The sequence below is a fragment of the Podarcis bocagei genome (genome assembly GCF_964188305.1).
Source record: "Podarcis bocagei genome assembly, chromosome: 15".
Lineage (NCBI taxonomy): Eukaryota > Metazoa > Chordata > Lepidosauria > Squamata > Lacertidae > Podarcis > Podarcis bocagei.
In genome coordinates, this window is record NC_138141.1 from 21,888,761 (window position 1) to 21,901,551 (window position 12,791).

Below are 12,791 nucleotides of genomic sequence, written 5' to 3' on the forward strand. Positions count from 1 at the left end.
TTGGCACCCACACACCCTGCCCTCTCAGGTGTTGAGGGTAGTTAACTTTTTTCTCCACTAAAAAAGGAGGAAGTTGGAAGCTCTTTCCCGCTTGCCAATCTATGTGCTCTTTGAGGCTCAAGACTTATTTTGCTGGATCCAAGTTTTACCCAGAAAAATCAAAATATGTACATGCACAGTTTCTCTTTTTGTCTGTTAGGGGAACAGGGACCTGACCAGGGGGAGGGAGAAGCGACCAGACGAGGGTGGCACCTAGGGCACTGCGTCTATGGGCCTTAAAATGTTGGCAGCTGCTTCAATACAGCCTCCAGCTGGGTCATTGCCACTAGGTCTGGCCCAAGGAAAGGCAAGACAGCCCACGTCGGAGGTCAGATTTCAGGCTAAACTTGGACCTCATTTATTTATTTTTGGCCTTTTCTGTGTGCAATAAACACGTGAGCCCAGGACCCTGTGGACGATTATGCTAGCTCTGCACTCCAAATTAGCATCCACGTTTCCTTACACAAGTTGGATAGAGGCTCCCCTCGCATTGCGCCCCCCCCATGTGTTTACCTTACAGTTAGGTGACATGTTTAGAGAGCTATTATAGTATTACGGTCACCTTACTATATTTTTTATCAACACTGGGGGGTGGGTGCAATTTGGATTCTCTGTCTCAAGCTTCCAAATGTCTTTGAGCCATGCGTTCTACCAGCCTTACTTGGAAAATGAGTCAAGTTTGCTTGTGTATGAACTCCAAACTGCATTTAAAAATATATATACAGTGGTACCTCGGGTTACATATGCTTCAGGTTACATACTTCGCTAACCCAGAAATAGTACCTCGGGTTAAGAACTTTGCTTCAGGATGAGAACAGAAATCGTGCTCCGTCAGCGTGGCAGCAGCAGGAGGCCCCATTAGCTAAAGTGGTGCCTCAGGTTAAGAACAGTTTCAGGTTAAGAACGGACCTCTGGAACGAATTAAGTACTTAACCCGAGGTACCACTGTATATGGAGAAATGTGCACTTAAATGCTGATGGAGTTACATGTGGATTTCTTTAAAAAATATCTGCTGAAATGTGGAGAACTGAAGCTAAGGCAGGAAGAACATGGATGCAAGATTCGTCCACCCCGAGTCACCCACGCGTACACAAACATAAAGAATCCATGGAAGTGTTCATCAAGCTACAATTTTTATTTCTGTACAAGTCTCCCTTATGAGTCACAGGAAGTCCCTCCCCTATCATTGCTTACACAGTAAACAAGCCATTAAGTCAAACTGGGGGGGGGGGGGGAAAGCACACACAAAACAACAAGAAAGTCCTCCTCACACGAACCATTTACATCTTGCATTGCCCATCCAGCCCCCTCCCCACTTTGGGGCCTTAGCGTCAGCCATCTTGAAATGGAGTGAAAATTGCTACGAGTTTTTAAAAAAATGTTTTTTTAAAAAAGGAGCTTCCCTTTGAATGTTATGTGGGGTGTGACTGTGTGCGATTCTGAGGGAGGACTTCATAGGAAAAAGGAAGGGTAAAGGGATTTTCAATGCTACAAGCCATTTGTGGTTTGGCATGGCCAATAATTTCATTCGGTATGCCTGGTTAGGCATCTAATACTCTGCCTGATTCAGTATTGTGGGGTGGGGTGTTAGGTTGCCTCCTTACTTTCCTGACCAAGATTTGTTGCCTTTAAAGGCTTCATGATAGGAGAAACTAAAAATAAAGTGCAGGTCCAACACTCAGACACAACAAAGAGCACACCCCACTGAATTTCTGCCTCTCGTGAAGGTGTTAAAAGGGCCCCTTTCGGTTCCTCTCATGTACATCATATTTTGAACATGGGTTGAAACACCTGTGCATGTGTGTGTGCATGTGAGAGAAAGAGTGTGTGAGGAGATAATAAATAAAAGTTTAAATAAGGTTATTAACATCTGTAGGCTGACCAAAGGCTGTTATCCAGTCCTTTGCCTCCTTGTGAGAAACACATTGCTGGCAGGAGAAGCCGCTGCCTTCACGCAGCCTGTGCCGGGGGCTTGTTACCTCAGAAAACCAAAAAAACTTAAGCAACCGCGTTCCTGGAAACGCAGCACTAACTTCCCAAAGCATTTCTGAACAGGCCTCACTCTGACCCAGGACAGGAGAGAGGGGTACGCGTGTGTGTTTGCACGTGGGCGTTTTGTGGAGGGGAACTGCAAAGAAAGCATTACACCTCACGCTCCTTCGAAAAGGGAGTTTGTTTGTTTTCCGTCCACATAAAAACACCTCACGTTTCACCCGGAAGGTTTTAAGGCACTGTTGTGAGAACGGATAGGCAGGAATCTACCACCCATCGCCCTTTGCTGGAGCCCGTCAAATCCAGCCGGAAGTGCCCCTGGGTTTTATTAGGAAGAAAAGAAAGCTCGTTTCAAAATAAAACAAAAACGGAACCAAGAAGCGTCCCTCCAAACGAGAGCCGGGAGCGAAGGAAGAGTCACTCGAGGTCCTTGGTTGCAGCAGGAAACCAACTCCCGTGCGCCGTGTGGGCTTGCGATGAGCTGCAGAGCTGCCCTCTGTGGTGAGCTTGCGTGGCATGAGCGCACAGTCCCAGGCAGCAGGCATCTCAAGTGGTTAACCAGTCATTTTGTTCACAGCTTTGGAAGAACGGCCTCCTTTGCCTCACACCTCCAACAGGGTAGACAATACGGTGCTGGGAGGCGGGTGGGTGCAGAAACGCCAAGGCTGGGTTCCATAACCGTAGTGCAATTAAACAGTTCCCCGAGGTGCAATGCCTGTCTCCGGGTAGCGCCGTTTCACGGGGAGGAGAGAAAACAGGGGCGCCTCCTTCCGTTGCCCAGGTCCAGCACTTGAGATCCCTTCCCATCACACTTTTGAACCCGGCGAAGGGGTGCAAGCCGTGGGGGGTTGTGTGGATAAAACGGGACAGACAGATTTCTGCCCCATCAAGAGCTGCTGTTCACGGTTTATTATTAAAGCGGGGAAAGGTGGAAATGAAAGAGAGAATCACACACACGGGAAAGGGAGACAGAGAGGCAGGAAGAGAGGGAAAAAAGGAAAACGTTAAAAACCACCCCTGACAACACTAGGGGAGTGATGGAGCTGTGGGGTGCCCCCTGGCCCTCCATTTCCGGCGTTCTCTCCCCGGCGTCTGTGAGGCTGAAGGGCACGCTACTCTTCGACGACAGCCCAGGAGCAGGAGAAAGGCCTTCCCGTAAAAGTCGGCAGCTTTAGTCAATGCTTTATTAGGACTTTCTTTCTCCCCCTTTTTTGTTTGGTTTTGGGTTTTTTTTTAAGAAAAAAAAAACAAAAAAACACCCCGGCTTTAAAAAATCCCTGGAGTCACCATTGTCCTGGGTTCTGTCCCTCCCTCCTTTTTTTCTTTTCTTTTTTGCATCAGAGAGCTGGTGCTCGGCTCTCTTCCTTTTTTCCTCAAGGGTTTGTGATGGGGGGGGGGCATGTGGAAGCTACATGCGCGAAGACGGGCTGGCCAGCTCGTAGAAAAGCAGGTAGGCGTCGCTGCTCCGGACGTGGCTCGAGGAGAGCGGTGTCACGCTGCAGGGGGAAAGAGAGGAGAAAGCAGTTAGGGGGCTGAGGTCTGGCACTGGGGTGGAACCCCAGGGAATGTATATAATAAAAGAACGTAAAGGAGGGTTCTGCTAGACCAAGGAACATCGAGTCCAGCACCCCGTTTTCCAGTACGGGCAACTCCCCGTTTATGCGGGGATTACGTTCCGAGGCACCACACGCTTAAGTGAAATCGCAAAAATTGGGATCACCATTGAGAAAGCCTGCAAATGCCCCCAAAACCTCTGGAAACCCTTGGGAAACCCTTTAAAAAACAAAAACATCTGCCCACCAAACTCCACCACAATCGCTTCTCCAGAGGCCTCAAAGGTTGGTGCAAAGGCTCCTGGGATGGCACTTGCAAAGGTTTGTAGGATTGCTAGATGCTACTTTTGCACTATTTTTTGCCATTTTTGTGCTCCTTTTCATGTGCCTTCTGGGTTTCTAGAGATTGCGCATGCGTGCATAAGAAGCATATGCTCTGCCACTAAGCATGGATGTCCACCGGTGGTGTGGGCAAGGGAGAACCATAATGCTCGGATTCCCAGTTTTCATTTTTTTAAAAAAGACAATGTTTCTAGCATTTGTAGAACCTAAGATTTGAGATACAGGCGATGCTAATCTCCTGCGGGCCCCCATGTGAAAGCTGCAGCCCCCTTCCAATAGAGAAGAACTAGACATACCGTGAGTCATTGAAGGCATGCCACTCTCCGGACACAGGGTTTTTGCAGTAGGCTGTGTAGTGACCTCCCATTGTGGTCCCGCTGTGATTGGAGACGGCGTACAGGTTGTAAATAGCATGATCTGCAAGGTGAGAACAAAACAGACACACACGCCGTCACTTTCATGTTCTGTGCTCTACACATTACTTATCAATTGTGTAAAAAAGGGAAGAAACACAGGCATCAGGACTTCATGAATAACATAGGCAAGCCCTGGTGAAATTTTGCTATAGTCTTATTGAAACACCTCCTTTTTGCTACTCTCAAAATTCTTTTGGTGCTGGCTCGAAATTTCACTTTTGCAGAAGTTTGGTAGGGGGTTAGCTCTTCGCCACCTCTGCATTTTCAACTGGACATCCAGAACGGATGAGAGGTGGCTGCAGGGAGCCTGCAGCATTTTACAGTGGTACCTCGGGTTAAGTACTTAATTCGTTCCAGAGGTCTGTTCTTAACCTGAAACTGTTCTTAACCTGAAGCACCACTTTAGCTAATGGGGCCTCCTGCTGCCGCTGGAGCACAATTTCTGTTCCCATCCTGAAGCAAAGTTCTTAACCTGAAGCACTATTTCTGGGTTAGTGGAGTCTGTAACCTGAAGTGTATGTAACCTGAAGTGTATGAAACCTGAGGTACCACTGTATACATAAAATGCTACTCACTTAGCGCAGCAATAAAGATTTGATTTACAGTGTATACAAGAGGACTAAGAACTGCTTTGCTAGAATGGACCAAAGTCTATCTAGTCCACACTTCTGCTTTGAACAGCTGCTGCCAAGTCTTTGGATGCTTTCACACAGGGCATGGTGGTGATGGCTATCTTGTTTGTTTGTCTCCAGCATCTGGCACTCGGAGATGGACTGCCCTTGTATATGGAGGTTCCATTTAGCTGCAGTTGATAATGTGAAGTCCTATTGTTGATGAAACCTTCCCACCAGTGCCCACCTTGCTCCTCTCAGGCTCCTCCCACCCATTCTAGTTTCTGCAAGGAAAAAACAAAAAACCACTCACTGCAGTTTTGGGATGCAAATTCCCTCAGGTCCAAGTCCTTGAGTGGGAAATTAACGAACGTGGTGAGCTTGCTGGATCGCATCCTTGCTTCAGAGAAACGCTTCAGGTCTGGGATAGGAAGTTAAGGAAGAAGAGCAGACGAACTAACAGGACAGATATATTATGGGAAAGAAAGGAGGCTATTGGGCAACTTGTCCGACTTGTTTCTCATTGTTGGAGCAAAGGGTCTGGGCTCCCTGGAAGCTCTCTGCTGAGGCAACCTGCTACCCACAGAAAATGGGCTACTCCATCATGCATAATCAGGGCTGTGCGTATGCCTTACTGTATTTTAAATCAAAGTTCTAACAAAGCTGGATTCTGTGACCTACACGGCCTATTCCAATCAAGTGCATTTGCTTAGTTTTGAATTTATTCCAGTGCTGTTATTAAAAATTTAATGGCACATTTTTATCCTGCCCTTGTTCCAAGTTGCTCAGGGTGGTGTACAAAGTTTGCTTCCTCTCACAACAACCCTGAGAAGTAGGTTAAGGGGCTGGAGAGAGACTTGCAAAGGTCACACAAGAAGCCTCCCAGCCAACTGGGCATTCGAACCCGGGTGCCCTCATTTGATAGATCCAACAAACTGGATTTCAAGATACAGGAAGCAGCACTGGAACTCCATCCCCCTTCACCACCCCAGCTCAAACTTCCTTGCTCTAGCATGAGGGCTAGAATCTTGCACATTTAAAATCAAAACATTAAAAGCTGAGATCCTGAGATGCTGAATTCTATGCCCAATACAAAACCCCTGTGTGATGTTATTGCAGAACAGTTGCCCCCACCCCCACCTGTGATTCACTTGCCGTCTATATGCTCTCTAGAATAAGGACACAGCCACAGGGAAGGCAAAGGATACGCAACACTAAAATCTTTGGGAACCTCTGGATGCTGAATTTTTTCATGCATTTTGTTCTGGCTTTGCAGCGGCAGCAGGTCTGGAAAATAAAGGGACTCCTGATTAGTGGGAAGATATCATTAGAGTGCTGTGTCACAGGGATAAGGCTGGGCTAGCTCCTCTTCCTCTCCCTTCTGGTGGCCAGGGCTCCTACCCCTTGAGGTGGCAGCTGCCTGCATTCCAGTCCACCTACGCCTATATGCACACAGGAGTGCAGTAGAACCACTAGGAAACATGATCAACAAGTCTGGGGGCACCAACAGGCACCAAGAGCTAGGGAGAAAGGGAGAGCTAAAGAGCAGCAAATGGCTGGATTTGCTTGGAGTAGGAAGTGGGTGGCAGGATTCATTCAGTTTGCCTTTTAAAGAAAACCTACCAAATTTGCACTTCCTTAGCCAGTAAATTAAAAACAAGGGGAAAAACCCCCACAGTTGCTGCTCAAAATTCACTCCTCTGAATTTTTGTGATGCAGTTCTCCAACCAAATATTGTGTATTAAGGTGCATATATTAGCAAAAATCATGTACAAACCCGCGTAAGGTTCAGGGAAACTGCTTGGGAGAAATGCAAAAAAAGAAAAGAAAGGGGGGGGCACATGAATATCCCTTACTGGTTTCTCATCTCCGTCTAGGATGTCCTCCTTGGTGAAGAGATACATGCAGTCAATCAAATTCACCTCCCCGTAGCTCTTCTGCAAAAAGAGGGAAGACACACCAAAGAGGTGGGAGTTAAGAGCGTTCTGCCAGAGCTGGCATGCCGGGGATGGGGAAGGGTGGGGGTGCGGGAGACAAAACAGCACCAAGGTGGCCAGGAAGTAATGGAGAGCACATGGTTACCTTAGCAATGGGTAGTGACAGGTCCCAGAAGGGATCGAAGGCTGTTGAGCAGTAGCCACACTCACTGCACGTCAGAGAACTCTTGAGCTGCCCAACAAAGAGATCTGAAGAGGCAAAAAGTTGGGGAAAATGAAGAGCGGGGGACACACAAAGGAGGGATGGTTCACCGTTGTTGGCTGGACCCAATCAGCGAAGGCTAGCCAAACACTCAACCTCTTTCCCAAACAAGACCTGGCAACTGGTAGCCTGAATGCTACACCTGTCCCAGAATCCCATTCTGCGTGACACTTGGCATCTCTACCAACTCATCTGCCTTACTCACAGCAGAGGACTGGTATTCTGTGTTGGCCTCTGGGTGGAATCTTGCTAGTCATGTGACTACTGCCTCAGGTGGTAGATGCAGTGGCGTAGCGTGGGGGGTGCAGGGGGGGCCGGCCGCAACATCTGGGGGGGCGTGCTCGCACTCGCAGCTCTCTGCCCCCTGCTAAAATCCACGGGTTAGGGGGCGCAAATTACTTGCCTTGCCCCGGGTGCTGACAACCCACGCTACGTCACTGGGTAGATGCAAAGGGGTAGGGAGAGCTGTGTGTGTCACAGGGCCTGTTCTGCCCACCTGCCTGCCAAGCTATCCTGCTGCCTTCTGGGAGCGGTAGAGGTCCACGTCCTGTTGCCAGTTCCAAAGTAAGATTTAACTGCCAGCCTGGTAGAGGCACTATCTAGTCCTTCGCCTCAGGCAGAAACATATCTTGGATCCACCTGGCAGCTAATCTGTGGCTTTCTAGCCAGGTGGAATCCAAATTTATGGGGTTCCATTTTGCACTTCAGATGCCAGCCTGGGGAGAGGGCTTCTCCCACATGCCTCTTAACGGCTGAGGTTTTGATCCAGCCTCCCCAATTAGCTTTAATGACTCAGAAAGCCTTCTGGGCTCTATGATGGACCATCAAAGCCTTCTCAACTCCTGGGCCTGAATCAGGTCACCTTATCTTTCTATGCAAGCTTTGAAATCCAAGGCCTTCTCAAGCTGCTCTGATAAAACAGCCCCACTAAGCCAAATCACTACGGATCAAGATGAAACCGTAAGCCAGCCTTTGTTCTCTGTGTGCAAATTTTAAATAACCACATCAAGGCTCAATTTTGCGCAAAACTGTACTTGAAAGGGCCTCTTAAGGGACAAACTAGATGCTGAGTACAGTTAACCTATCTTACTTTTAGCATTTAAATAGCAAATGTGTGTGTGAGAGAATGAGAGAGCGTGATAGTTGTGAGATCATTTTTTTAAAATTTGGCACAAAATGAAGCTTTCCTCTTAGGCTAAGATCAGCTTCATTGGAATGGGAGAACGGCAGGTAAATTTATTGATTGCAGTGAAGGTGGAAGGGTTAACTCCCCACCCCCTGCTACTTACATACCATCTCCTGTGGCCTGCTATCTGAGGCCACATCTGCACCAGACATTTAAAGCAGCACCATTTGTTAATGGCACCGAGAGTTGTTAGGAGACCAATTTCTGCCCCAGAGAGCTACAATTCCCAGAATTGTTTAACCATCGACCTCTCCCCCTGGGCAACTCTGGAATTATACCTCGGCAAGTGGATTAGCAGCCTCCTAACAGTGCTCAGAGGGACTCGGGTGGCGCTGTGAGTTAAACCACAGAGCCTAGGACTTTCTGATAAGAAGGTTGGCGGTTCGAATCCCCACAACGGGGTGAGCTCCCGCTGCTCGGTCCCTGCTCCTGCCAACCTAGCAGTTCGAAAGCACGTCAAAGTGCAAGTAGATAAATAGGTACCGCTCCGGCAGGAAGGTAAACGGCGTTTCCATGTGCTGCTCTGGTTCACCAGAAGCGGCTTAGTCATGCTGGTCACATGACCCAGAAGCTGTACGCCGGCTCCCTCGGCCAATAAAGCGAGATAAGTGCCGCAACCCCAGAGTCGGTCACGAGTGGACCTAATGGTCAGGGGTCCCTTTACCTTTAACAATGCTCAGAACCCTCAAAAAACTACAGTTCCCAGGATTCTCTAGGGAAGCCAAGACTGCTTAAAGTGGTAGGATGCTGCTTTGAATGCATGGTGCAGAGATGTGGTGTAAGATCTAAAAATAATTAAAAATGTTAACTGAAATCAGAGTTAGTGCAATGCTTGATGCTGTGGGGAATGTGCTGAGTCATGGAATGCCAGGACAAGGCTCCTGTCTCATTCAGAACTCTGAGCTGAAATCACCACCACCTCTACCTGGGATCCTGATGCCTTCTCCTAACTCCCAATTCATCCTGTGGTGGCTCTGGAGTCTCACAGGCTGCACTTTAAATCACAGGTGGGGAACCTTTCGGCCCTTCAGATGCTGGGAGCGGCTGCTGGAGGCCCACAGGTTCCCCCCTGCCCATCTCTCCTGGCAAAGACTTACCCCCAATCCGGCTGTCTTCTCTTGCCAGGTATTTCATCCACATCTGCCTGCCCTTTTCATCATCGCTGCAAAACAGGAGATAGAAAAAGTCCATCCAAGGCTCTTCCAGGGTCAAAGGGAACTCATATGAGAGATTGAAGGGGTGTGTGGAGATCTGGATTACAACTGGGGAAGCTTAAACCCCCAAAGCTCATGGGGCGACCTTGGGCTAAGTCACTCTCACCCGACCCTAACCTACAGGACTGGTGTAAATATACATTTAGGAGGTGTGGGGGCAACTGTGTACAGTGATACTTTTGGTTAAGAACTTAATTCGTTCCAGAGGTCTGTTCTTAACATGAAACTGTTCTTAACCTGAGGTACCACTTTAGTTAATGGGGTCTCCTGCTGCCGCCGCACGATTTCTGTTCTCATCCTGAAGCAAAGTTCTTAAGCCAAGGTACTATTTCTGGGTTAGCGGAGTCTGTAACCTGAAGCGTATGTAACCCGAGGTACCGCTGTATCTTAAAGTATAATTTTATCCTGCTCTTTGGCAAAAACAAACAAACAGCCAACTGCTCCCAGAGCACTTCACAAGTGTCCATAATAAGACATTCCCTGCCTTCAAGCTTACTATCTAATAGGCACAACACAAAATGAAAAAAGGGATTGCGATGGAGAAAAAGCAAAGCAAAGCCAGGCACCATATCCTAGTTACAATTTCTCATTTTTCCAATCTGAAGCCACATTTCCCACATCAGTTGGCAGCTTTTATTTTCTTTTAAAAGCCCTTTTGCACATAGTTTTGATCAATATATACATTTCTGCAAGCAACTTTCCCTAATAATATAATTCATTTTAGGAGCCAGTGCCATCCGCAATCCAATGCCCACCCCCTTCTCTGCCTGCTCTTCCCAGTTCCTTCACACTCTACTGCAACTCACGTGAGATGGTCTAGGTTGTCTTGGTTGCCTTTGGGCCTCACCAGCACTCGGTTCACCTCACTGTGGAGCCCATCAAGGAGAAACCGCAGGAACTCCTGTGCATCTTGCTGGCTGCAAAGAAGAAAATGGTAAGCGTTAACTGATCCCCATCAGAGATGAAGGTAAGGTCTTCCAGATAGGATCATGAGAGCTGGAAACCTAACTCCCACTTGGCTAGTCAGCTTCCTAGCCAGCTTTTGAGACCAAATTCAGGGGAAACGGAGGACTTTTTCAGGAAGAACTGGTGGGTGCAGGCAGGGTTAAATGCCATGGTTCCTAAGCTTGTGATCCTACCTTGCAAACACCCACCCGCTGCCTTTCACATCAGCTGACACTAGCTATGTCTGCATTGAAGCAATTCCTACTATGGTAAATGAATCTTACTCCAACTCTGCACCAGGTTATTTTGGGTGGGTGGATATAAAGGAACCCAAAGCTCAGTGCAAACTAAAAGCATATTTGAGGTTGGGTTTTTTTGCAGGTGTATTCTGCAACATGCCATTGACACATTAATACTGCATTAGTGGTCAATTTATACTGGAATGTCTGCACATCATTCCGCTTTATTATTTAATGCGTTTCCCCAATGCTTATGTATTATTGGCACAATAAAAAGTAGGAACATTTGTGGTAGGTCCCAGGATTTCAGCCAGAAGTAACGGGACACGCACCAATTGGAAATGAACCAGGATAGCCGCTCGAAAACCTTTTGCAGGCACAGACAGTATTGAAAGTGGGATTATGTATAACTACCCTGATACCATCACGTGCACAAAGCATCACAAATGCACAACAAAAAGGACCAGAGGAGCTACATCTGGAGACCACTAATTAACCATCCCCCTGCAACCCAACAAATAATTTTGTCCATTGGAAAATGAGCAGGGGGTAACATTTCTTACTTGTAACCCACAAAGCGGGGCGCGTATCTTTGAATCTGTGTCTTGAATTCAGAAGGACTCACGGATTCATTGGGGGATGATGTCCACAATGCCTGGATGAGCTTGGCAAACTCTGGACAGTGGAGGGGAGAGGGCGATTGGGGAGGTGGGGGCAGAAAGAGAGAAAATACTTGAAGGTTAGGCTTGTCAGAGAAGGGCAATGGCTTTGCCATGGAATCTATTTCACCAAATGTATCTGAAAGACCCTAAAGTCTAGTCTGAACAACTATGCCAACAACAATTTCCCTATGCCAAAACTGGATGGACAATTCCAGCTGGGAGCGTGAAAACAGAGGCAGGTGGTGAATTGGAAAACAAACAAACCAAGAGGTCATATAATATGGATAAGTGGTTCCCAAGTTGTGCAGTACTATAGGTGCAATGATATGGAGAGACAGTGTGGTGTAGTGGTTAGAGGGCTGGGAAACCAGGGTTCAAATTCCCACTCGACCATGAACTTGATTGGGTGACCTTGGGCTGCCTCTCTCAGCCCAGCCTACCTCGCAGGATGGTTGTGGGGGTTAAATGGAGAGCAAAGGGGGGAGGGAGCTCTTTGGAGAAAAAGGCTGGGATATAAATGCAATATATTATAAATATATAGGCTGCCTCCGGACTATTTTGTGGAAGAGAATCAAGTGCACGCTGGAAATTTAGGTTTGCACAATTAAAGTAGATTAAAATGGCCTCTCTTTCTCTTGGTCAAGTATAACAAATTCACTTTGCAAAAAAAGGATCAGACTGCTGTTTGGAAGGTGAGAGGGGAAAGTGCGAGATGAACAAATGACTCATGGGAAGATGCATAAAACCCTACAAACAAATCAGGATGAATGTGGGACAAAGGCTCATTGCAATATACCGCCCGTAATCCCGCAAACAAATTAGAGCGAATGCGTAATACATCAGGATATAGTCTAACCTCAGTGTAAGCTTTGTGCAAGCAAATCAAGATGACTGGCCAGTGAATAGGTCATCTGGGAGGAGACCATAGATAAACAGAGGTCCAACTATTGGTCCACTGAGTTCACTATTGTCTACTCTGGCTGGCAACAGCTCTCCTGGGTCTGAGATGGAGATCCCACATTAGCGAGAGATGCCCCCCGTCAGATGCCTGGCTGTCCACCCCCATTTTGGCACTCCTGGGTAGGCAGGAAATGCATTCCGGAGACTCATCAAGTCCACCACACATGACTGGAGTTTATCTCCTGCTGCAGAGGAGACAGAAAAACGAAGAGGGTAAAACTGAAACCCAGAAAAGCCATTTAGCTTTTCATCAGAGTTCCTTATTGTTGTATTTCTGTATCGTTTTGAGGCTTGCTTCTCCTTTTGGTCAGCTGCGGAGGAAGCACTGAATTTCCTTCTGCCTCAAGAACCAACCCACCCTTCTCGGGGGTTCGGGGGCCTTGAAGTCAAATCTGCCCCTGTGAAAGACCCTGGTTTGAAACTTCTGGGGAG

At 47.6% G+C, this 12,791-nt stretch overlaps 1 protein-coding gene across 7 annotated transcripts in view; it reads right to left on the reverse strand.

The window, feature by feature from the left end:
* Nucleotides 1–1,154: 1,154 nt before the first annotated feature.
* The window catches only part of USP2 (ubiquitin specific peptidase 2), a 78,178-nt gene continuing 66,541 nt past the window's right edge, over nt 1,155–12,791 (reverse strand). For all 7 annotated transcript variants that reach the window (XM_081172580.1, XM_081172581.1, XM_081172579.1 and 4 more), the window contains 9 exons: nt 11,301–11,412; nt 10,360–10,470; nt 9,437–9,501; nt 7,037–7,140; nt 6,811–6,891; nt 6,163–6,241; nt 5,268–5,375; nt 4,224–4,344; nt 1,155–3,528 (listed from right to left, as the gene is read on the reverse strand). In XM_081172580.1, coding sequence (XP_081028706.1) covers nt 3,441–3,528; nt 4,224–4,344; nt 5,268–5,375; nt 6,163–6,241; nt 6,811–6,891; nt 7,037–7,140; nt 9,437–9,501; nt 10,360–10,470; nt 11,301–11,412 — 869 coding nt within the window. In that variant the 3' untranslated portion in view covers nt 1,155–3,440. The remainder of the gene's footprint in view (nt 3,529–4,223; nt 4,345–5,267; nt 5,376–6,162; nt 6,242–6,810; nt 6,892–7,036; nt 7,141–9,436; nt 9,502–10,359; nt 10,471–11,300; nt 11,413–12,791) is intronic.